Source organism: Rana temporaria, chromosome 6 (assembly GCF_905171775.1).
Source record: "Rana temporaria chromosome 6, aRanTem1.1, whole genome shotgun sequence".
Classification (NCBI taxonomy): Eukaryota; Metazoa; Chordata; class Amphibia; order Anura; family Ranidae; genus Rana; species Rana temporaria.
Genome location: NC_053494.1, coordinates 140,150,095 through 140,174,539, shown reverse-complemented (window position 1 = coordinate 140,174,539; position 24,445 = coordinate 140,150,095). Strand labels below are relative to the sequence as shown.

At 43.1% G+C, this 24,445-nt stretch overlaps 1 protein-coding gene across 1 annotated transcript in view; it reads right to left on the bottom strand.

Annotated features, from left to right (window-relative positions):
- LOC120943864 overlaps window positions 1–24,445 on the bottom strand; it is a 242,805-nt gene that overhangs the window by 27,591 nt on the left and 190,769 nt on the right. The window contains exon 9 of the mRNA XM_040357459.1: window positions 3,134–3,176. Within this exon, the coding sequence (XP_040213393.1) occupies window positions 3,134–3,176 (43 nt within the window). The remainder of the gene's footprint in view (window positions 1–3,133; window positions 3,177–24,445) is intronic.

The window sequence follows — 24,445 nt, the reverse complement described above, 5'->3', positions numbered from 1 at the left end:
AAGGCTGTGTTCACACATAATATATGCAGGGCCGGTTTCTGTACAGAGTCCGGCGCGGTTTCCATTCAGAGGTTCAGGTGCGATTCAGGTGTAAATTTGACACTTAAAGTTCTATGCTTTAAGATTGAAAAACCTGTACTGCAGATCCCCCCCAGCTCCCCCTTTTTCTTACCTTAGACCGATCCAATCCAGCGATGTGCATGAGCGCAGGGGATCCACTGCCTCTCTCCTCATTGGACAGATTAATAGCAGCAAGAGCCATTGGCACCTAATGCTGTCAATCAAATCCTGTGACACGGGAGTGAGGGGGGGGCGGGGCCGAGTCCTGCTGCTTGTGTCAATAGACGCAGCAGCAGGACTCAGGAGTGAGCCTGCACGGGTGCTCCCATAGAAAGTGGCTTTCCATGGGGGCACCCGATGAAGCGGAGGAATCTGGAGCGCTGGCGAGGGACCTCAGAAGGAGAGGACTGGGGCTGCTCTGTTCAAACGCATTGCACAAAGCAAGTGAGTATAGGCATGTTTGTTATTTTAATAAAAAAAAATACTTTGGCAGACACTTTAAATCGAACCTGAACCGGACTTAAAAGAACACAGGACCATTTTTATAATTTGCACAGCAACCTGTCTGCATATATGTTAACAGGCTCCACTGAAAGCTGGTCTGGTTCTCATGTACATCAAATTGGATGAGGTTCAAAACGTATCCGAGCCTTAACCATGGTATATGACAAATTTTATAAAAAGGAAAGTTAGCATCGTGTAGAGTGCTATATTATGTTCTAGGAACAGAGATGGACCAGGACCAAGTATTGGCAAAATATAATACCAAAGGAGTATTGGCATATAACATTTAAAGTCCAACTCCGGGAAAATTTTAAACTATACATTGCAGTGGGGATATGCCTGCCCTTCAAGTGTTAAAAGTTGTCTAGAGGAGAGGAGAAGCAGTTTTGCTTTAACTGATCCTCCACACCCCGGCAGGCAGTACTCCCAATGTTTCAACAGTGGATTGTCCCTCAACATCATCACTTCCAATAACTGTAGTTGTGCCATTTGCCTGGCTGTGTAGTGTAGCAGGTCAGTAAATTATGTACTTCATCTGTGTGTCTGAAGTATACGTGATCCATCACCTTGTAAAACAACCCATTCAGTAAAATGTTTGTGTGTGTATATATATATATATATATATATACACACCACAGACACATTTTTTCCTATTTTTATAAAGTGACAACGGGGTAGAGACTACATGGGGACATGTCAGCAGAGGGCAGCAAAAGAGTGATACTCTGATCTTACTAGCGAAAAGCTGTGAGGGGGGGCATATCAGAAGTCTTGGCAACTGGAGGACTATGTTCCCAGCACAGCCAGGAAAATTACCATGCTTGGATGGATGTGCTTTTTTGCCTAGTGTGGTCAGTTTGAAATCAGAAAGCAGAGGAACTGGCAGGATCACCAAGATCACCACGCAAAGACTGAAATACAAAGAGAACAGGATACTTTTTCCTACAAGGACATGGTATGGTATACACATATCAGGAATATGAAATATGGTCTCGCTGCAGGGAGGAACTGTTTGCCTGGAGTTCAGCATCAGAACCATTTTTGGTTAAGGAGTGGGGAGATTTGGAGTGTTAGATAGTGGGTATCTTGTTCTGGAAGAGTGTTTTTGACACTGGGGGTGTATATAGATTAGTATAGGAGTTTGGTGATAGAATATTTTTAATGGATAGATACAACTTTTCTAAGGAGTGAACTGGGCAGAACCTAGAGTTTATAATTAAATGTGTAGCACCCTCTAGCTAGATGCTAGTGTACATAGTTGTTAGAGTAGGTAAATTTGACTTGACTGTCAGCCAAGCCTGGGCTGGGTTAAATCTGGGTCAGGGCTGAATGACTCAGGGAGGCTGGATGACTTAGCAAACAACACCTCTGGTAACTCCCCCCTGCTCACTGGAACCCTGGTGAAGTTTTCAGAAGTAAAGGGTGGAGTCTAGGAGGATCTGCTTGGAGTATTGATGAGGGCCCCAGCCAATCCCCCTGGCGGGGGGGCACCTCTTATATACTCTTGGGTCATGTCAGCAGGGGCAGACGGGTGGAAGATAAAGAAGGAGTGATGAGGAGGCTGTCGATGGCCCTTGAGGCTGCCCCCAAGTCTGGGGGGAGGGATGACATCGGGTCTGGGGCTCAGGTGCTGGAGGAACCGTCTACAAAACATGGAGGATATCCTTCCCGGATGCATGGGAGCAAGTGTGAGGACAGCGGGAGAGAGTCAGCAGATCCAGGAGTTCTCCAGGAGAAATCAGCCAGGTGGGCTGGTGAGTGTGTAGTCTGAGAGGACAACGGTGTTGGTCTCAGAGGACTGAGGAGAATTAGCCAGGCTAGTGAAAGGGGCAGCTGCAGCCAGGTGGGCTCTCAGTGCCTGAAGAGGTGGTGCTGGGATCAGTAGCCACAGGGATGTAAGTTGGACACTGGACTTTGTTACATAACTAAAAGGGTCCTGGGGTCCCTACCTGCAAAGGGCTCTTGCTTTGATAAGGCTGAGTGCTTTGCCAGATCCACTCAAAGTGTCCCAGCTGAGTTTGTTTTTGCAAGCAAGTGAGTGCTGGAGGAAGAAGAGGAATGTACATAAAGACTGTGTATAGATGTATTATGGAAGAGCTGTCCCTGAAGAGTTTTCTAAAGTCAAGTGGGCATTCCATAATACCACTACTCCCCATCCAAGTTTTATCCCCTTAATGAAACACAAAAACTGCTGGATTGTTTCCTGAATTTGGTGTGCCTGGCTGTGCAGATTGGGGGATCCCTTTTCACTTGCGGCTCCTATGTGGGGTGCTCTACCAATTTATGAACTAGTCTCTGGTATATGGAGCGCATAATAGAATTACTGCAGAGGAACATAATGTAAACCAAACAACAAACAGTACAAATATACAGGGACCTCTTCATAAAACAAGAAACTTTGTACCAGAAAAAAAAAAAAACTGTTTTACTTCATTAGGTTCTACAAGCCCTTTAAAGACGTCAACACTTAATTATGTTCCCCAGCTAGAAGAAAGTTTTATTTCAAAGACGTGATTGTAGCTGAGTAGAAAGTGGCAAAACACTGCTGGAGAAAAATAATTTAACTCACTGCTCTTTGGATGCTGTGGCCTTGTTCCATTAAGGTTTTCAGTCTGCGAAAAGAAGAAAATAGTTCACACAGAGTGGTTAGAGGTAATTTCTTGCATTATGTGGACATTTTAAAAAAGAAGCACACAGAGTTATCTTTCTTGGGCGCAATTGTCAGGCTTTTAGAGAACAATGAAGCAAGTATTTAGAGTCGTCCTGACACAAGATGGTAACAATTGTAAAGGACTTCAGTTTACACTTGTGGAAAGGAACAGCATGGGAAATGTCACCACCATGGTATTGGAACCAGGGTCCATGACACAGTACAATACATTTCTTTATGCTATAGTATAATGAAAACTTGTTCTGAAAGAACTTTATAGTCTTAGCCTCCTTTGTAAAATATTAGTTGTTTAGTTATCTTTGACTCCAATATTTAATATTGGTGGTATGAGAGTTGTTCAGCACTATATTAGGAGTATATATTTAATGTATATCATTTTTTTCACATTTATTATTGTTAATATTTAATAGTTAGCAAATCTGAAACAAGTATGCAGCCAGTAAAGTCAGAGCAAATGGAATGACAAACTTGTTTGAGGGCAGTGCCTTAGTAGAGAAGCCATTGGATTAGCATGACAGCCAGGGATTTATCAAGACCAAAGGCAGCATAGGCAAACCTGGTACACAGTGTTAAACGTATATTATTTGTGGAACTTTATGTCATGTGCTTTGGATTGTTGACCTACATTGTTGAAACATTTGTTATCTTTTGAGCTTAAGGGCCCTTTCAGACGTGCAGACCGTATGTCCATTTTTCATCCCACCGTTTTCGGATGAAATACGGGCATACATGTATCCCTATGGGATAGCGGATGTCAGCGGATGAACGTCTGCTGCCATCCGATCTCATCAGTCCCCACTATGGTCCGTTTCTGAAGACGGAGGAAAATCCTATTTTTCCATCCGTCTGCGGATCGGATCGGATTCATCCGATCCCCCCATAGAGGAGAGCGGAGATCTGACCACATTGTGCAGGGACCGCCCTGTCATCTATCGGATGACGCGGGGATCAACGGAGCGATCCCCGCTGAGCAAGCATATGGTTGGAATCAGATCTTCACTGGATCCGCACGTCTAAAAGGGCCCTAAGGTTGCCCATATATATGGTTTGAATATTGGCTGGCTTAGCAGGAATCAGCCGAAATTCAAACCATTAATGGGCAGCCTGAAAGAAATTTACACTGTGTATGGCCTGCCTAACTTTCACTACTATCTATATGAAATTATCTTCCAGGATTTATTGACATCTACCAGAATATATCCTTCTCTCTGTCAACTAGGCTACTCTGTGAACAAGGCTACTTGTCAAAACATGTTAGCATTTTACTTACTCCTGTGTGAAATAAAGAGGTTTATATGGATGTTGGAGCTGCTGGCCACTCTTTCTGTTTTACACTATATCTCTATTCTCTATACCTGCACAATAGGGACTACAGAGGGGCATTGTGAAATAGGTTGTAACACAGAATGCAAGGACAACATGGGGTTGTTGTTTTTTTCTGTGGGAGAGTTAGGAGAGTTGTAAAGAGGGTATGTAGATATATGTATAAGTATATATTGTATAATGTACTGTAAGGGGTTAGCTCGGTAGCGGGATGGGTTCACCACACACTGAATTTATACAGACTGGCAGTCGAAGACGGTTGAAAACAACGTTTTTGGTTTATTTTTCCATCTTGCTGGAAAACAATTGCAAGCATCCAAACAGCATAAACAAAATCAAACATAAAATAAACCCTAGCCACTTTGGGCGTCTACCTTCCACACAGGAACCTATCTATGGAGTCTGACTCAGCCTAGCGCTGGGCAGACAGTGCTGGTCGTACAGCACACAACAATAGTCTTTTGATTTTTATCACACAGAAAAATCACTCCTCTCCTCACCTCCTCAGAAGACTTTCAGTGCTGCTCTCCTACTCACAAAGCCTTAGGAATGATGCAGCCATTCAGTGGTAATCCTTTAGACTACTTATAGAGGCCTTAATTGCCTCATTCTGAACAGCTGGAGTCTTTCAACACCCTTAGAGCTTGTCTGGCTATTTTTGCAGCCGACGCCCAATAACAATTTGTGTATTGTCTAAACAAGGCAGAAATGCATGTCTCGTCTGTGACAACACCCACAGATTTACCTGACTTCCTGTCACAGTACATATATACTGTAATACTGTACTTATTTACTCACCATGATAGGTAGGCACATTCTATTTTAACTTACTTTAAACACAATAGCCAGGGTAACTAAACCGGGCTCTTCCGCCATGGGGGAGTGGGTGCCCCTACGGGATCCTCCATGGGATCATCCACTCCACTTCAGCGGTAAATATCTCATCATGTTAGACTCCAAATGGGACTTATGATGATGTTTTCCTATATCTGAAATTATGTAATGTGTTTAATAGAGCTAATTTTCCCCCTGATGATGACCGCTACAGAGGTCGAAATGCGTTGGGAATTCCACCACGTTCAGCAATCTGATGAGTAACAATGTGCACAGTATTGTGTAAACTTGAATATAAGCTACATTGTGGATTATGTATTTTACCTATTGGCCAGCCTTTTAAATGTTGTAACTTCATTCATTGTAATACCTGTACAATTTCAATACATGTATCGGTAACGGTTTTGTTGTCAGAATATCCGATTGTGTGTACGTGGCATTAGTCATCTAGTATGTAATTATATTGATAAGAAGCAGCATTTTTTTTTTGGAAAAGAAACACTTACGATGTAATAATATAAACACATATAGGTGGCACTGATGATAAATCATAGGTGGCAATGATATGTGGCACTGAGAGGCTGCACTGAAGGGCACTGATAGGTGCCACTGATCGGTGGAACCGATAGGCAGCTGATAAGTGGCACTGATAAGGCACAGATGGGCACTTATTGGCAGCACTGATGGGCACTGATGGGTGGCACTGGTGGGCACTGCTTAGCAGTAATGAAGTGCACTAGTAGGTGGAAATAGTAGGTGGCACTGGTGAGCACTGCTAAGCAGCAGTGACTGTCATGGTGTGGGACCGATGTCCTGTTTAAACAAGCCGGTAATTGGCTTATTTTTTTCCCTCATGCTGTTAGCGTGAGTAAATAAAAGTCGACAACTAGCTTCTGTTTAATTATGTGATCAGCTGTCATTGGCTGAAAGCTGATCACGTGGTAAAGGGCCAGGTTCGGTCCTTTATTCCGATCTGTGATCAGCCGAGTCCCGAGAACTTGTGTGTCACAAAGTGTGTTACGGGTGGGGGCGTACAGGCAGCATAAGCACGGGAGAATGTACATGGATGCCCCCTCTGGAATTTAGGCCCACGTTGTAGCTGTCTTTCAGCTATAGCACGGGCGTGAAGTGGTAAAAGTCAGGAATTATGGGGCCCCTTACACAGCTTCAGGCATGGGCCCCCCGGAGCAGAGAACCGGGGGGGGGGTGCTGCCACCTGAAATTGAGAAGCGGGGGGGCTGCCACGAATTGAGAAGCGTAGGGGGGCCCTTTACAAAAAAAAGAAGAAATAAAGGGCCCTTTAACCACTTAAGACCCGGACCAAAATGCAGCCGATACGAAAATCGCAATAAGCGTTTATCGGTTGGTTTGCGCAAAATTTATAGCGTTTACAAAATAGGGGATAGTTTTATTGCATTTTTATAATTTTTTTTTTTACTACTAATAGCGGCGATCAGCGATTTTTTTTTCCGTGACTGCGACATTATGGCGGACACTTCAGACAATTTTGACACATTTTTGGGACCATTGTCATTTTCACAGCAAAAAATGCATTTAAAATGCATTGTTTATTGTGAAAATGACAATTGCAGTTTGGGAGTTAACCACAGGGGTGCTGATGGGGTTATGTGTGACCTGAAGTGTGTTTACAACTGTAGGGGGGTGTGGCTGAAGGTGTGATGTCATTGATTGTGTCCCCCTATAAAAGGGATGACACGATCGATGACGGCGCCACAGTGAAGAACGGGGAAGCTGTGTTTACACACAGCTGTCCCCGTTCTTCAGCTCTGGGGACCGATCGTGGGACTCCAGCGGCGATCGGGTCTGCGGGTCCCGCGGTCCCAGTCACGGAGCTTCGGACCGGGTCGCGAGTGCGCGCTGCGGGTGCGCGCCCACAACCCACGGCTGAACAATAGCACAGCACGTACCTGTACCTGCATGTGCCCAGCCGTTCCATTCTGGCAACGCATATGTGCAGGAGGCGGTCCTTAAGTGGTTAATAAAAAGAAAAAATGAATTTTTTTTTTTTTTTTTTTTTAAAAGGGCAACCCCCCTTTTTAAAAAAGGGCCCTGGGGACCTCTGGGCCCTTTAATAATAAGAATAAAAAAAATATATATATATATTTATATATATATATATATATATATATATATATATATATATATATAATAAATTACAAAAAAAGGGGGTTGCCATCCGGGACCTCTGGGCCCTTTAATAAAAAATAAAAAAAAGAAACCTCTGGGCCCTTTAGTAAAAAATAAATATATAAAAAAAAACATTTATAAAAAAAAAAGGGGGGGTTGCCATCCAGGGCCCTGGGGACCTCTGGGCCCTTTAATAAAAAAAATATATAAACAAAAATAAAAAAAATAAACATGTATAAAAAAAAGGGGGGTTGCCATCCGGGGCCCTGGGGACCTCTGGGCCCTTTAATAATATATATATATGATAGCTCCCCTCACGGGACATCTACATGCCGACGAACTGATGTTAACCCCTCCTCAGCTAGATTCAGCAGTGGTATCGTTGTACACATTTTTATACCCGTATCATACTTAGCTACATGTTTTTATGACTGCTTTTGCTACCGTTTGTTATCACTCGCACCATTTTTACAGTTTATGTAGCTACATCGATTTTATCTCCAGTGCAAAATTTATTTTGTTACCTACTTGAAGTCTATAAAAGTTTTAATGCTATTCCCATTGAGCGCTGCCTTTGTGTGTTTTTTGTATCCTGCTATTCATTTTTCCAGTGGTTGGTAGCTGCACTGGGAATCAGCCTGCAAGGAGATCAGCTAAAAGTAATTGGATCTGTATGTGCGTTATTAAGTTGATTAATCAATAAAAAAAATTGATTCATCGAACACGAAAATTGTAATCAGTAACAGCCCTACTGCCATTACAGTCGTAGGCAAAAGTTTAGGAATCCCTGGCAATTTCCACGATTATCATTTATAAATATTTGGGTGTTTGGATCAGCAATTTCATTTTGATCTATCAAATAACTGAAGGTCACAGTAATATTTCAGTAGTGAAATTAGGTTTATTGGATTAACAGAAAATGCGCAATATGCAAAAATTATCAAAACAAAATTAGACATGTGCATAAATTTGGGCACCCTTGTCGTTTTGTTGATTTGAATACCTGTAACTACTTAGCACTGATTAATTGGAACACACAATTGGTTTGGTGAGCTCATTAAGCTTTGAACTTCATAGATAGGTGCATCCAATCATGAGAAAATGTATTTAAGGTGGCCAATTGCAAGTTGTTCTCTTTGACTCTCCTCTGAAGAGTGGCAACATGGGGGCCTCAAAACAACTCTGAGGCCTCGTACACACGACAGAGTTTCTCGGCAGAATTCAGCGAGAAACTCGGTCAGAGCCGGATTCTGCCGAGAAACTCTGTCGTGTGTACACTTTCGGCCCGATGGAGCCGCCGAGGAACTCGTCGAGAAAATAGAGAACATGTTACCTATTTTCTCGTTGTTCTATGGGAGAACTCGGCCCGCCGAGCTCCTCGGCAGCTTCAGGGCTGAACTCGCCGAGGAACTCGACGTGTTTGGCACGTCGAGTTCCTCGGCCGTGTGTACGAGGCCTGAAATGAATTGAGAACAAAGATTGTTCTACATTATGGTTTAGGGCAAGGCTACAAAAAGTTATCGCAGAGATATAAGGGGTCAGTGTCCACTGTGAGGAACATAGGGCCAGATTCACAGCGGAAATACGTATCTTGATTTGGAATCCTCAAGATACGACGGCTTTTGGCATAGATCCGACAGGCGTACGGCTTCGTACGCCTTCGGATCTTAGGTGTAATTTTCCGGCGGCCGCTGGGTGGAGTTTGCGTCGTTTTCCAGCGTCGGGTATGCAAATTAGCTGTTTACGGCGATCCACGAAGGTACGCGCGTTCGTCGCATTCTCTTACGCCGGTTTTTCGCATCCTAAAGGTAAGAGTGCTATTTAGATGGTGTAAAATTACACCATCCATGTTAAAGTATGGCCGTCGTTCCCGCGTCGAATTGAAAAATTTTTTTTTTTGCGTAAGACGTCCGGGAATACGAAAGTACGTTACGCACGTCGGCGTTTAAAAAAAACTTCGGGGCGCTGTAATTTTGCGCAAAGCACGGCAGGAAATTTCCAAACGGAGCATGCGCAGAACGTTCGGCGCGGGAACGCGCCTAATTTAAATGGTACGCGACCCATTTGAATTAGGCGGGCTTGCGCCGGAGCAGATTTACGTTACGCCGCCGCAAGTTTACAGGCAAGTGCTTTGTGAATCAAGCACTTACGCCGAAAACTTGCGGCGGCGTAACGTAAACGGGATACGTTACGCCGCAGCGCAGGTACATGAATCTGGCCCATAGTGAGGGAATGGAAGACCACAGGCGCAGTTATTGTTAAGGCCAGAAGTGGCAGGCACATAAAATATTGGAGAGGTGAAGGATGGTGAGAACGGTCAAAAACAGCCCACGAGCCTCCTCCAAAGATCTACAACATTAACTTGCTGCAGATGGTGTCACTTTGCATCCTTCAACAATTCTGTGCACTTTGCACAGGGAGAAGTTGTATGGGAGAGAGATGCAAAATAAGCCTTTTCTGCACACACGCCACAAACTGAGTCGCTTGAGGTATGCAAACGCATATTTGGACAAGCCAGCTTCATTTTGGAATAGGGTGCTGTGGACTGATGAAACAAAGATTGACTTATTTGGTCATAACAAGGGGCGTTATGCATGGCGGCAAAAGAACACAGCATTCCAAGAAAAACACTTGCTACCCACAGTAAAATTTGGTGGAGGTTCCATCATGCTGTGGAGCTGTGTGGCCAGTGCCTGTACTGGGAATCTGGTTAAAGTTGAGGGTCGCATGGATTCCACTCAATATCAGCAGATTCTTGAGAATAATGTTGAGGAATCAGTCACAAAGTTGAAGTTGCGCTGGGGCTGGATATTTTAACAAGACAACGACCCAAAACACTGCTCAAAATCTACTCAGGCATTTATGCAGAGGAACAAGTACAATGTTCTGGAATGGCCATCCCAGTCCCCAGACCTGAATATCATTGAACATCTGTGGGGGGATTTGAAGCGGGCTGTCCATGCTCGGCAACCATCAAACCTAACTGAACTGGAGAGGTTTTGTAAGGAGGAATGTTTCAAAATACATTCATCCAGACACTCATTACAGGCTATGAGAAGTGTCTAGAGGCTGTTATTTCTGCTCTACTAAATAGTGATGTGATTTTTCTGTCGGGGTGCCGAAATTTATGCACCTGTCTAATTTAGTTTTGATGCATATTGCGCATTTTCTGTTAATCCAATAAACCTAATTTCACTGTTATTTGATAGATCAAAATGAAATTGCTGATCCAAACACCCAAATATTTTTAAATGATAATCATGGAACTTGTCAGGGGTTCCTTAACTTTTGCATACGACTATATATATGATTTTCTGTACCCTGAAAACAGAGTAAACACTTTATCTGAGCTGACTTTTTAAAGGAACTTCAATAGATAAGTCAGTAGAGATGGGCCGAACACCCCCCGTTCTGTTTACATTAGAACTCCCGAACATAGCAGAAGTTCGGACCCGAACTCCGAACCCCATTGAAGTGTATGGGACCCAAACTTGAAAAATCAAAAGGGTATGAAGGCCCGGGTATTGCCCTGGGGGACATGTACCAATGCAAAAAAAATACTTTTAAAAAATATTGTTTTTAAAGGAGCAGCAATTTTAATGATGCTTAAAGTGAAACAATACAAATGAAAAATTTATTTAAATATAGTGCCTGGGGGCCCCTTAGTCTGCATGTAAAGTACATGTACTATGTATAGAACCTACTGCAGCAAAACTGACATTTATAAAGAATCATTTAAAGTGTCGACAATACAATACCATTGAATAGAAAAATAATGGCTTGGGGGTCCTTTGGGTCTGGTATGGATTTTAAGGGGAACCCCACACCAATTTTTTTTTTTAATGGCATGGGGTCGCCTCCAAAACCCATACCAGACCGTTATCTTAGCATGCAGCCGGGCAGGTCAGGAAAAGGGGAAGACGAGCGAGTGCCCCCTAATCTATACCAGGCCACATGCCCTCAACATGGGGGGGGGGCTTGGCAATGTCACCTGGTGGCACTGCCCCCTTGTGACGTCCTTGACCCAGCATGCACTGGTCAATTATATCACAAAGTGGCGGTGACGCTAATAGGTGGCCCTGCCCCTTACCTAAATAAGAACTGTTTTTTTTTTTTTCATTTTGGGCCAGGCTTTGGGGGCAGCTAAATCAGGGGGCATTGTCTTTTCTTATTTTTAATAAAGGAATTGTCAAAAACAGTTGTTTTTTTTATTGACACTTTTTTGGTGAATGAGTGGGGTACAATATACCCCTACTCATTCAAATGGGGTGGCTGGGATCTGGGGGCCCCCTTGTTAAAGGGGGCTTTCAGATTCAGATTTGCCCCCTGCCCGCAGACCCCCACAACCACAGCCCAGCGTTGTGGGGAAAAGACCCTTGTCCCCATTAATATGTTGAGGGCATGTGACATGGTATGGTTAAAGAGGGGAGCACTCACTTTTCCCCCTGCTTTTGTGGCCTGCCGGACTGCATGATCAATAAGGGTCTCGTATGGATTGGGAGCCCAACGCAGTTTCTTTTCACTTTTATCTATTGCCGGCAATGTTGTTTTTTTATTTAGCTGTCATTGATTGACAGCTGATGACTCATCTGTTATTAAGGACACAGCAGCCAGCTTTCCGTCCTGCTCCTTAAAGTGTTATTAAACTGAGGACCCTGCATTCACTATATCTGTTCTCCCACAATACACAGAACATTGAAATGCAATTATTTAAGTAAATATACGCTGCTAAATTCCCTTTCTCATCAGCAGTTAGAGCAATCTTGTGACTTCTATCAGTGTCCAGCCAAACACTGGTTAAAGCTTGTATAAGGAGTTTCCTGACTAGCCTATGACACTACAAGGCCCCTGACCCTCTGTCTGGACAGTGCTGATTGGCCCTGTTCTGATCACATGCATCCTCCCAATAAAAAAAATTCTCACTAGCAATACACACCAAACTGAGCATGTGCAGCCTGACTCCATCGACTCTGTGTTATCAGGAAATTGTTAGGGGACAGTGGAATAAGGGGAGGATTGGAGAAGCCAGGATCAAACAGCAATTTTACACAATGCAGAGGATTGACCTCTTAGGTTGAACAGTGAGTATAACAAGCATGCTTTACTGCATATACAGATTGATTTAACTGTTGTGGGTTTAGTAACACTTTAACAACAGCTATTCACTGTCCATGATTGGGCAAAGCTTTGCCCAATCGAGGCTTAGAATGCAAAGGGATCTATGTGTGACTGTGAGTCAAGTCTCACAGGAGCCATTGTGACAGAAACCGCACAGTGGGAGGTGACAGGAGGTGGATCCACACAGCAGGCAGTGACAGGATCCACACAGAGGGCAGTGACTGGCACAGTAGTAGTGCCTCAGACGTATGTCATCCATGGGTGCAGTGTGGGTCAGGGCATAGCGGGTCCCATCCACCTTAGGGCCCGTGTGCACCATACACATGACATCCCTGGATGATATGCCACTGGTGGTTATGTTCCTACATACAGTACTTGGAAAACACATGTAGCCATCCTCTAGCAGGAAGTCAGATCACAGCAGCAAAAATAAATAAATAAGCAATTTGAAGATTTGGAGGAGGCTGAGAGCTTTTTTTTAAAACCATATTTTAGTGTAATTTTAAGGGTTACTATACAAAATACAGTTTTAAAAGAACTTCAGTGTCTGCTGAATAAGTATAAACAACCCTGTGTGATTACAGAAGCTATGGCAAATATAAACTATTTAGTTCATACACTGGTGCATAATCTGGTGCATAATCGATGAACAAAAACTTTGCTCCAGGCTGTCCCTAGAGACCCAATTATTCCACCATTGGGTGCCACCATCTTGCTTCCCACAGAGAAAGTTTTAGAAAAAGTCAGATTGTCAATCACAACCTGCATATGAGATACATCTGTCCTTCCTGTGACAATCATGTGTCACTGCTCTCTGCATATATCAGCAGCTAGGAGAGATGGAAATGAGGGTTTAGCTGTTGACTTTTAACATAACATCAGGCATATCAGTGAAAGTGCAATTTATTCAGATTGGTCTATATTTAGGGGAAAGAAAAGTGTGTTAAACAACTGATAGAGAGAAGGTACCACTAAGTTTAAATAAATGAGGATTGGAAAATGCTTATATTACCTTACAAATGTCAATAACTTAAGGTAAGTAATATTTTTTCATCATTTGCCACTGCTGAAATTGGTAAAAAAATATAAAAAAATAATAAGAATTAGAATTAATACTACTTTTTTGCCACACTAACATAGATGCATGTAGAAAAAAAAATATCACTGTGTTTTCTACAGTTCCAATATTATGTCCATAGCGCGCCTTGGTAGTTGGGTGGGCATGTGTAGTCCTGCTTGACCTCTCCACCAAACACACAGGGGTAGATTTACGTAATATGGCGTAACTTTGTGCAGGCGTAACGTATCCTATTTACGTTACGCCTCCACAACTTTTACAGGCAAGTGCCGTATTCTCAAATAAATGTTGCGGCGGCGTAGCGTAAATAGGCTGGCGTAAGCCCGCCTAATTCAAATTGTTAAGAGGTGGGCGTGTGTTATGTAAATCAGGCTTGACCCGACGTGATTGAAGTTTTTCCCAAACGGCGCATGCGCCGTCTGTGGAATTTCCCAGTGTGCATTGCTCCAAAGTACGCCGCAAGGACGTCATTGGTTTCGACGTGAACGTCCAGCTCCATTCACAGACGACTTACGCAAACCACGTAACTTTTTCAAATTTCAGCGCGGGAACTACGGCCATACTTAACATTGGTACGCCGCACTTACGCCACCATATAGCAGGGGTAACTATACGCCGGGAAAAGCCTAACGTAAACGGCGTAACTGTACTGCGTCGGCCGGGCGTACGTTTGTGAATTTGCGTATCTAGCTGATTTACATATTTTGACGCGTAAATCAGCGTACACGCCCCTAGCGGCCAGCGTAAATATGCAGTTATGATCCGACGTAAGAGACTTACGCCTGTCGGATCTAATAGATATCTATGTGTAACTGATTCTAAGAATCAGGTGCATAGATACGACCGGCCAGACTCAGAGATACGATGGCGTATCTGGAGATACGCCGTCGTATCTCCTCTGAGAATCTGGCCCACAATGTTGAACTGATTTAAGGCCCATTAGTTGCTTGGCCTCTTTTTGGACTATAACCGAACATCTTTCACAATACAGGTCTCCTCATAGCTCCTGGTATCCATTGATGGACTTCCATGGATTTCTGTCTTAACTCCTTACCCTTTAAATATGCCATCATTGATAACCTATTGTTTACTGTTGATTTTCACAGAGCTATTTTGCACTCTCTTGTGTTACATTATTCAAGGTTTTACTGTTATTTTGAAAACGGAATAAAAAGATTAAAACAGAAAAAAAAGCAGCCCACTTGTCATATTCTGCACTTTGTACTGTAAGCATTCCTATAATCAGTAATTATTCCTCAATTTGTCTAAAAAAAACTGCAGAATATTGTTGGCCTCACAGAATGGATTGTGTGTGTCTGATTTTTGCCTGAAGTGTTCTTAACCTGATCTCTACAGTCTAACATAAATACATCCATCTGCTTCAGTGAGCAATTCATTACTTTTAATGTTATTATTATGGTGGAGAGAACAATGCAAGGGATTGGTGGCATCCCTGTTTTATTTTCTTCAAAGCTGAACTCTATGAAAACAGCTAAATATACAGCTGAAATACATACTGTATATGGGAGCTAGTCTACCTGCCAAAGGATCTGTGTAGCGCTAGACATGTACAATTCGTTTCGGTCTGAACACAAATTCGGACCAATTTGGGTTATTCGGATTTATCCGAATCTGCAAATGAAATAGTAATGAATTTAGTTGAAACTCGTTAAAATTATTTTTGTTTATTCGTTTTCTAACGAATTCCAAATTTTCTGAACTATTTGAATCCGGATTAGTCAAAAAAAGATTGACCAATTCAAGAAGAATTGAAGAATGGCTGGTTGTTAAGCAGTGGGCCGAGAAGCCAACCACCATGTTCTTAACAACTGATGAGTCATCAGCTGTCAGCTTGCTTCCCCACTGACAGCTGAAATGTAAACAAACCAATGCAGGCAATAGAAAAAAAAATAGTGTGGGGTCCCCCCAATCAATATTTTTAGAGCAGCAACTGGTTTATTTATTGAATTTGAAATGACCATGCAACTTCATTAAATATCTAAACATAAAAACATAAATCAAATGTATTGTTGCACATGTTCCTGTAATGTGAAAATGTTAAGTCCTTTATTCAATATCTCACTTCCTTTCCTAGGGTGGCAACACGTTTGCCTCGTACACACAACCATTTTTCTCGGCTGGTAAAAAAACAAAGTTTTTCCCGACGTGATTCCTCTCCAGCCTGACTTGCATACACATGTTCATGCAAAAAAACATCCGACCAAAGCACGGTGACGTACATCACGTACGACGGGACTACAAAGGGGATGTTCCTTTCAAATGGCGCCACCCTTTGGGCTGCATACTTGATTCTGAGCATGCACGTGTTTTCCCCCTCGGAAAAGCATACACACGACCGTTTTTCACGTCGAGAAAAATACTGACTGAAAACACGACGAGAAAAAATAGAGCCGGTTTCAATTTTTTTGCGGGCAGTTTTTTCGGCGAGAAAACTGCTAGGGAGCATACAAACTACCGGTTTTCACGACCAATATAAAAATGGCAGTTTTCTCATCGTGAAAAATGGTTGTGTGTTCAAGTACAGTTTATCTGCTGTTTTGTCACTATTGTTTATCTGATCTCAGGTTGAACTACACACAGCCATGGTAAGGCATAGGACACTGGAACGTTCCATGGTAGCCACTGCAGTAAAGCTGTGACATGCACATGTTCAAAGGAAGTTTATTCAAAAGATTTTCAAAATGTGCACAGCACCAGAAAAGGAAACATGAACAAAGTAGAGTGTAGCACTACCCCCGGAGGAGCTGCTGTATTTTTGGGCGGCATGTTACCTCTTGGCTCCTCCGAAATTCCTAGGGGTGATTAATGTATAGTACATCTAGTAGAAGTAAAAGGAATGTCCAGACAGGTGCTCTTTGCAGTGCTCTGTATTACCCAGCCGGGTAAAAACAGTAAACTTGTGGTGAGGAAAGTAAAGCTGAGGAAGATAGGAGAATTGCAGATTCAGGCGTAATGATAGGAAACAGTCCTGCTCCCAAACGTAACACTTCTTAGCACCACTCCTGCCGGAATGGGTTTAGTGTACCCGGACAGGCCTCTCTCACTGACCTGGCAGCCAGAGTATCACTCGGACAATTGCAGGAATAAGTCTCTCCCACAGACCCTCCTTGGTGAACTTGAACTTGGGAGAAAGTCTCTGCCACAGACCCCCCTCAATAAGACTCAGAAGATACCTCTGCCACAGGTCCCCTCTGGGTTGAATTCCTGGAGATATGCCTCCTTAATTGAGTTACGTCTGGATCTCCTTCAGCTTGTCGCTCAGGTACCGACTGACATGTGATCAATCCCTCAGTGTCCGGCTACCTGTGATCCCCGGTGGTTTCATCCAAGCCCTATTGGACCGCCAGCCTCTTAATGGCGCTCCTCAGACCAATTCCCCCACCGAACAGCACACAGCTTCAGATCTTCAAAAGAGGGAATCCAGTCGCTCACTGGATCCCCATCGCTGGTTCAGATGTTCCGGGCCAGCATGGTCCCAAAACCAGGAACACGCACACCACGGCCGGGTAGGCCAAAGCTCCGGGGCGCCGTGATGTGGCCACCCTAAAGGTGGGTGCCACATTCGAAGAAGAAGACCCAGAACCAATGGCGTCTGCCCCATAAATACCCCACCCCAGCATGCACAGCGAGGACAAACCCCTGTGATTGGCTGCTGGAAAAGAGCACCCAAACCTTGAATCCACTGCTGCCACCTGCAGCACTGGGGCTGGAAGAACATCCCAATACAGCAGAATGGACTCACAGCACAGCCAAGCTGAGACAGAGAATTTGGTCTAATAAGGGCTTTTTTCCTATAGCAGATCTCTGTGACCATAAGGGGATTTTGACAAAACAAACCCCGATAGCAAAGCATCAATTGCCAAAAGGGGAACACTTTCGATACGCTCAGATAGCACATTTCCTGAACACTTAATCTCATAAGTCTAATGTGGCCTGGTGCGGTTCAGGAGAGGGGGGTGCTGCACTCTGTCCCCCCCTCTTTTCTGCGGCCGGCCAGGTTAACGTGCTCAGATAAGGGTCTGGTGTGGATTTTTGGGGGAACTCCACGCCATTTTTTTTAAAATTTGGGGTGGAGTTCCCCTTAAAATCCACACCAGACCTGAAGGGTCTGGTATGGATATTTGGGGGGAACCCCACGTCATTTTTTTTTTTTAATTGATGGCGGGGTTCCCCTTAATATCCATATCAGACCTAATGGAATTTGGGGGGACCCCCAGCTTTTTTATTTTTATTTTTTATGAATGAATCATCCCTGTAATTGCCAGAGCCGACAATTCATTAGAGCCGCAAAGCCGGTTTTAAATGCCTTTTTTTCTTTCAGAAATGACACTTTGTGCAGGGACAGTTCAATGTACGGGAAACATGCGCTTTTTCACATGCTGACTTTACACCCCCTCTAGGTACGAAATTTAAAGTAATATGAGGCCTCGTACACACGGCCGAGGAACTCGACGTGCCAAACACATCGAGTTCCTCGGCCAGTTCAGCACTGAAGCCGCCGAGGAGCTCGGCGGGACGAGAGCTCCCATAGAACAACGAGGAAATAGAGAACATGTTCTCTATTTCCTCGTCGAGCTCCTCGTCGGCTTCCTCGGCCGAAAGTGTACACACGACCAGTTTCCTCGGCAGAATTCAGCCAGAAACTCGGTCGGAAGCTGAATTCTGCCGAGGAAACTGGTCGTGTGTACGGGGCCTTACACTTTTATTGTTTCACTTTTAGCATTATTAAATTCACTGCTCCTGAAAAAACTGCAGTTTTTAAAACTCTTTTTTGCATTGATACATGTTTCCTGGGACAGGACCCAGGTCCCCAAACACTTTTTAGGACAATAACTTGCATATTAGCCTTTAAAATTAACACTTTAGATTTCAAATGTTCGAGTCCCATAGACTTTAACGGGGTTCTAAAGTTAACACAAACATTTGGTGTGTTCGCAAGTTCTGATGCGAACCGAACAGGGGGGTGTTCGGCTCATCCTTAGTCCTAAGGTGAGGTGATTCTGGATCAGTTTACAACTTTATTTATACCCTCATCCAAATTAATCTGACCAAGTCTCTAAAACATGCTCTGTTGGGATGCAAGGTGGAGGAGGCCTCAAAAAAATCAGAGCCATCTCATAACCTTTATATTTGTATCTGCAAAAATAACCATTGCCAAAAGTCAGCAATCATTCCTTTTGAGTAGCTCAAGCCTTCCTGGATAATGATAAATGACTGTCTATTAGCCGTTTTAAATGTTAAAAGGTGTTTGGGATCTGTGACCAGGTTGAAGTGGATGAACTAGTGTCTTTATTCAACCTTACCAACTAGGGATGAGCTTTATGTTCGGGTCGAACATAAGTTTGACTGGAACACTGGCTGTTCGCCGAATAGAGAACAATTTGGGGTGTTTCCAGGCAAATTCGAAACACCCTTTAAAAGTCTAAGGGGGAAATCAAAAGTGCTAATTTTAAAGGTTAATATGCAAGTTATTGTCATAAAAAGTGTTTGGGGCCCGGGTCTTGCTCCAGGGGACATGTATCAATGCAAGAAAAACGTTTTAAAAACAGCAGTTTTTTCAGGAGCAGTGATTTTAACACTGCTTAAAGTAAAACAATAAAAGTGAAATATTCCTTTAAATTGTATACCTGGAGGGGTGTCTATTGTATGCATGTAAAGTAGCGCATGTTTCCTGTGTTTGTCATTTTGATCAGGGACTGTTATAGTCCCTGCACAAAATAACATTTCTATGGGGGCATATGGGGTCCCCCTCAAAATGCCAGGTGGTTCTGGGGGTCTGCGGGCAGGAAGCTTATCGGAATGTGGAAGCCCCCTTTAACAAAGGGGACCCCCAGATCCCGACCTTCGCCCTATGTGAATTGGTAAGGGGTATATTGTACCCCTACCATTTCACAAAAAAAGTGTCAAAATGTTAAAAACCACAGTACACAGCTTAGGACAAGTCCTTTATTAAAAATAAAAAATAAAAACAAATTATTCCAGCGATGTTATCCAGTCTCGATCTCCAGGATGTAAATCCATTCTCTCGATCTCCAGTGAGCATACAATGCCGGCACGATTCTGCCTCCACGGGAGGCACCCGATGAATAACGCGCTCCAGCCTGACAGCTCTTATATAGCTGAGAGTGGGGCCACCCATCAGTGCGCGGGTGACCCCGCGCCCTCTGACGCAACGAGGAAAGGCCGGGGTTACCCAGTGACATGTACGCATACATGTTTGCATTGCAATACTGCCTCTCCTATTCTCTCCCGGAGTACTAATGTACAAGAGACTTCAGAAGAATGATGCCATGCAAAATACAGGTGTATACTCACCAGCCGCCATGATGCAAATCCCCCGTGCTCTATTAGATTGAGATCTGGTGATTGTGGAGGCCGTTGGAGTTCAGTGAACTCATTGTCATGTTCAAGAAACCAGTTTAAGATGATTTGAGCTTTATGAAATGGTGCATTATCCTGCTGGAAGTAGTCATTAGAAGATGGGTACACTGTACTGTAGTCATAAAGGGATAAAGGGATGGACATGGTCAGCAACAATACTCAGGTAGGCCGTGGCATTTAATCGATGCTCAGGTGGTACTAATGGGTCTAAAGTGTGCCAAGAAAATATCCATCACATCATTATACCAGTAGCCTGAACCATTGATACAAAGCAGGAAGGATCCATGCTTTCATGACGTTTGCCAAATTCTGGCCCTACTATCTGAATGTTGCAGCTGAAATAGAGACTCATCAGACCAGGTAACATGTTTCCAATCTGGGGGAGCCTTTGTGAATTGTAGTCTCAGTTTCTTGTTCTTAGCTGACAGGAGTGGCACGTGGTGAGGTCTTCTGCTGCTGTAGCCCATTTGCTTTAAGGTTTATTTGCGTTGTGCATTCAGGGGTGGAATTCTGCATACCTTTGTTGTAACAAATGGTTATTTGAGTTACTGTTGCCATCTATCATTTCAAACTGCCCATTCTCCTCCGACCTCTGATATCAACAAGGCATTTTAGTCCACACAACTGCTGCTCACTGGATATTTTCTTTTTTTGGAACCATCTCTGTAAACCCTAGAGATGGTTGTGCGTGAAAATCTCAGTAGATCAGCAGTTTTTGAAATACTCAGACCAGCCCGTCTGGTACCAACAACCATGCCATGTTCAAAGTCACTTTCTTCCCCATTCTGATGGACAGCTTGAAATCCAGCAAGTCACCTTCACCAGGTCTAGATATTTACCACTTGGGATCCGCGCTATGGACAAAAGACGTCCACAGCGCGGCTCTCAAGTGAAGGGTGGACGTCCCTGGACATCCTGTTGTTGTTCTCCGTGCGCGCCGCTGGGGGCGCGCAGCGGGGAAACAACGTGCCCGGCGCATCGCTCGGGAGCCGATACGAGTGCCTGACGGACGCGATGTCCGCCAGACACCCGCGATCGTCGGTGACACAGCAGGACGTGAAGCTCTGTGTGTAAACACAGAGCTCCACGTGCTGTCAGGGAGAGAGGAGACTGATCTGTGTCCCTTTACATAGAGACACAGCATCGGTCACCTCCCCCAGTCAGTCCCCTCCCCCCACACAGTAAGAACACAATGAGGGAATACATTTAACCCCTTCCTCACCCCCTAGTGTTAACCCCTTCACTGCCAGTCACATTTATGCAGTAATTAGTGCATTTTTAGAGCACTGATCGCTGTATAAATGTGAATGGTCCCAAAATTGTGTCAAAAGTGTTCGATACGTCCGCCGTAATATCGCAGGCCTGAAAAAAAAAACGCAAATCGCCGCCATTACTAGTAAAAAAAAAAAAAATCATAAATCTATCCCCTATTTTGTAGGCGCTATAACTTTTGCGCAAACCAATATACTCGCTTATTGCGATTTTTTTTTAACAAAAATATGTAGAAGAATACGTATCGGCCTAAACTGAGGGAATTTTTTTTTTTTTTTTTTTTTAAATGGGATATTATTATAACAAAAAGTAAAAAATATTGTGTTTTTTTTCCAAATTTTCTGTCTTTTTTTGTTTATACCGCAAAAAATAAAAATTGCAGAGGTAATCAAATACCACCAAAAGAAAGCTCTATTTGTGGGGAGAAAATGATAAAGATATAATTTGGGTACAGTGTTGTATGACCACGCAATTGTCATTCAAAATGCGTCAGCGCTAAAAGCTGAAAATTGGTCTGGGCACGAAGGGGGTTTAAGTGCCCAGTAATGAAGTGGTTAAATACATTCAGTGACATGTGATTGGCTGATTAGCAATTGGTGTTACCAATCAAGTGAACAGGTGTACCTAATAAAGTGGCTGTGAGTGTAGGTACTTACAATGCTTGCATTGCATTTTAAAAACATAAATTAAATTAAGTATCAGTAATTTAAAAACTGCATTAGTTTGTATCTTTTATATCTGCCTATAGATAGTTCCGCTTTAAAAATCAATCATTGTTTGCCACATGAAACAGAAAATAAAGATTTAACAGCAGTCCTCATTTCTTAGTGGATCATGGGAATGCACCCCATATCTTCATAATTATAGGATAACTGAAGATTCTCTGGTATTACATAATCGCAGCACATCTCATTGTTTGAACCATATTAAATAATTCCTCCCCTGAGGTCTGTCTCTTGATGTATCTGACCTTTCTGTTTATTAAAAAAAAAGGATGTAGAAATTAGCACCCATGTGGGGCATGTGCCCTGATATTTAAAGCATGAAAACAGCAAGATATTAATTGGAAATGTTGATATTTAACTTAACACATTTCATAAGAAAAAATAATATAGAAAAAATATGAGAACGATTGTGCAGATGTATTTAAGTATGATTTGAAAGAACAACTCCATGAAAAAAAAGCGACACTGTCCGATAAACCTTGCAATTGGTGAAACTGAGAAAGAAGGTGAGGACAATTGTAAGCATACACTAAGGCCCCGTACACACGAGAGGATTTATCCGCAGATACGGTCCAGCGGACCGTTTCCACGGATAAATCCTCTCAAAGATTTCCGCTGATTTCGATGGGATGGAGTGTACACACCATCGCATTGAAATCCGCGCGGAAATCCTCTGCCGATGACGTGTCGCGCCGTCGCCGCGATTATGACGCGGCGACGGGCGCGACGCTGTCATATAAGGAATTCCACGCATGCGTCAAATCATTACGACGCGTGCGGGGAATCCCTTTGGACGAATGGATCCGGTAAGTCTGTACAGACGAGCGGATCCATCCGTTGGAATGGATTCCAGCAGATGGATTTGTTGTGCATCACAGCAAATATCCGATCTGCTGGAATCCATCCCAGAGGAGATTTCTCCGCGGAAACAGATCCGCTGGCGTGTACACACCATAGGATCTATCCGCAGAAACCCATTTGCTGGGATTTATCTGCGGATGGATTCTATCGTGTGTACGGGGCCTAACAGGGGGAAAAGAAGACCCAATGCAGTATGTCAGTGACAACACAGCCATTTCATCATGTTTAGAAGTGCCCTTCTCTAGCATTTACGCTGTAAGTTTGAAAGCAATTATGGTATCATCATTTTTCAGCTTTATAATGAGCTACAACATGGCAGCCAAAAGTTGGCTTGTAGGACTAATAAACAACAGGGATGGCAAATTAGTAGATCTGACCATTATGGAAATCTTCATTATCAATTACGTAATGCCCAGTACACACAGTCAGAATTTCTGACAAGAAAGGTCCGATGTAAGCTTTTGGTTGCAAATTCCGACCGTGTGTAGGCTCCATCGGACTTTTCCGATCATCTGTAGCAATTCCGACACGCAAAATTCCAACGCATGCTCGTAAAAAATTCGATGCATGCTCGGAAGCATTGAACTTAATTTTCTCGGCTCATCGTAGTGTTGTATGTCACCACGTTCTTGACGGTCGAAAGTTCAGAAAACGTTTGAGTGACCGTGTGTATTTCAAGCCAAGCAGAATTCCTTCGGAAAAAAACATCCAAGGTTTTTTCCGATGGAAAATCTGATCGTGTGTATGCGGCATTAGAGTACTTCAAGCTTCAGTCTCTAGAAATATTATGTGGCTTAATTTGCAGATGCAGTATTTTAAAGAGAACCAGTCAACAAGGAGTATTTATAGAAATATCAGTCTTGATTAATAAACTGATTAACAAAAATTACCCTTGCAAACCCAACAGAAAGTGATAGGATATCTTTCCAGGTGAGGGATAAAAGGAGGGAAGGGGGGAAGGGAAAAATTTGCATTAGGTAAAAGAATAAGTGAAAATAAAGTGAAAAAATATTTAAATATTAATAAACCCTGAGGGCTTCCTGCAGCTAAACACTAAAACCTTGATATCAAGTTAAAAAAAAAAAGTGTAAAAACAGTGTAGCGCTGGAAATTAAAACATATTAAATTAATCAATCAAACTGATTGAATAAATGATCTATGACAATCAAAGCGATTGAATAAAAAATTGTGACATTTTCAAATAACATAAAAAGTCCATGAATATATTCAATCCAATATCCAGGTGGAAATCCAAAGAAATAATTGAAAAGTTAAAAGAAGATAGTGAACATCCAATGTGTGATAAATAATTCCACAGCATGAAGTCATCCCATCACCTGAAGGTAAATTAAAGGCTTACCAGAAAGCCTGTGACCGCCCTTCTCAGGGGGGTCAAAATAGGCTTATAGGATGAGTGAGTCCTGCAGGACAGCTGAGAGGATCCTCCGT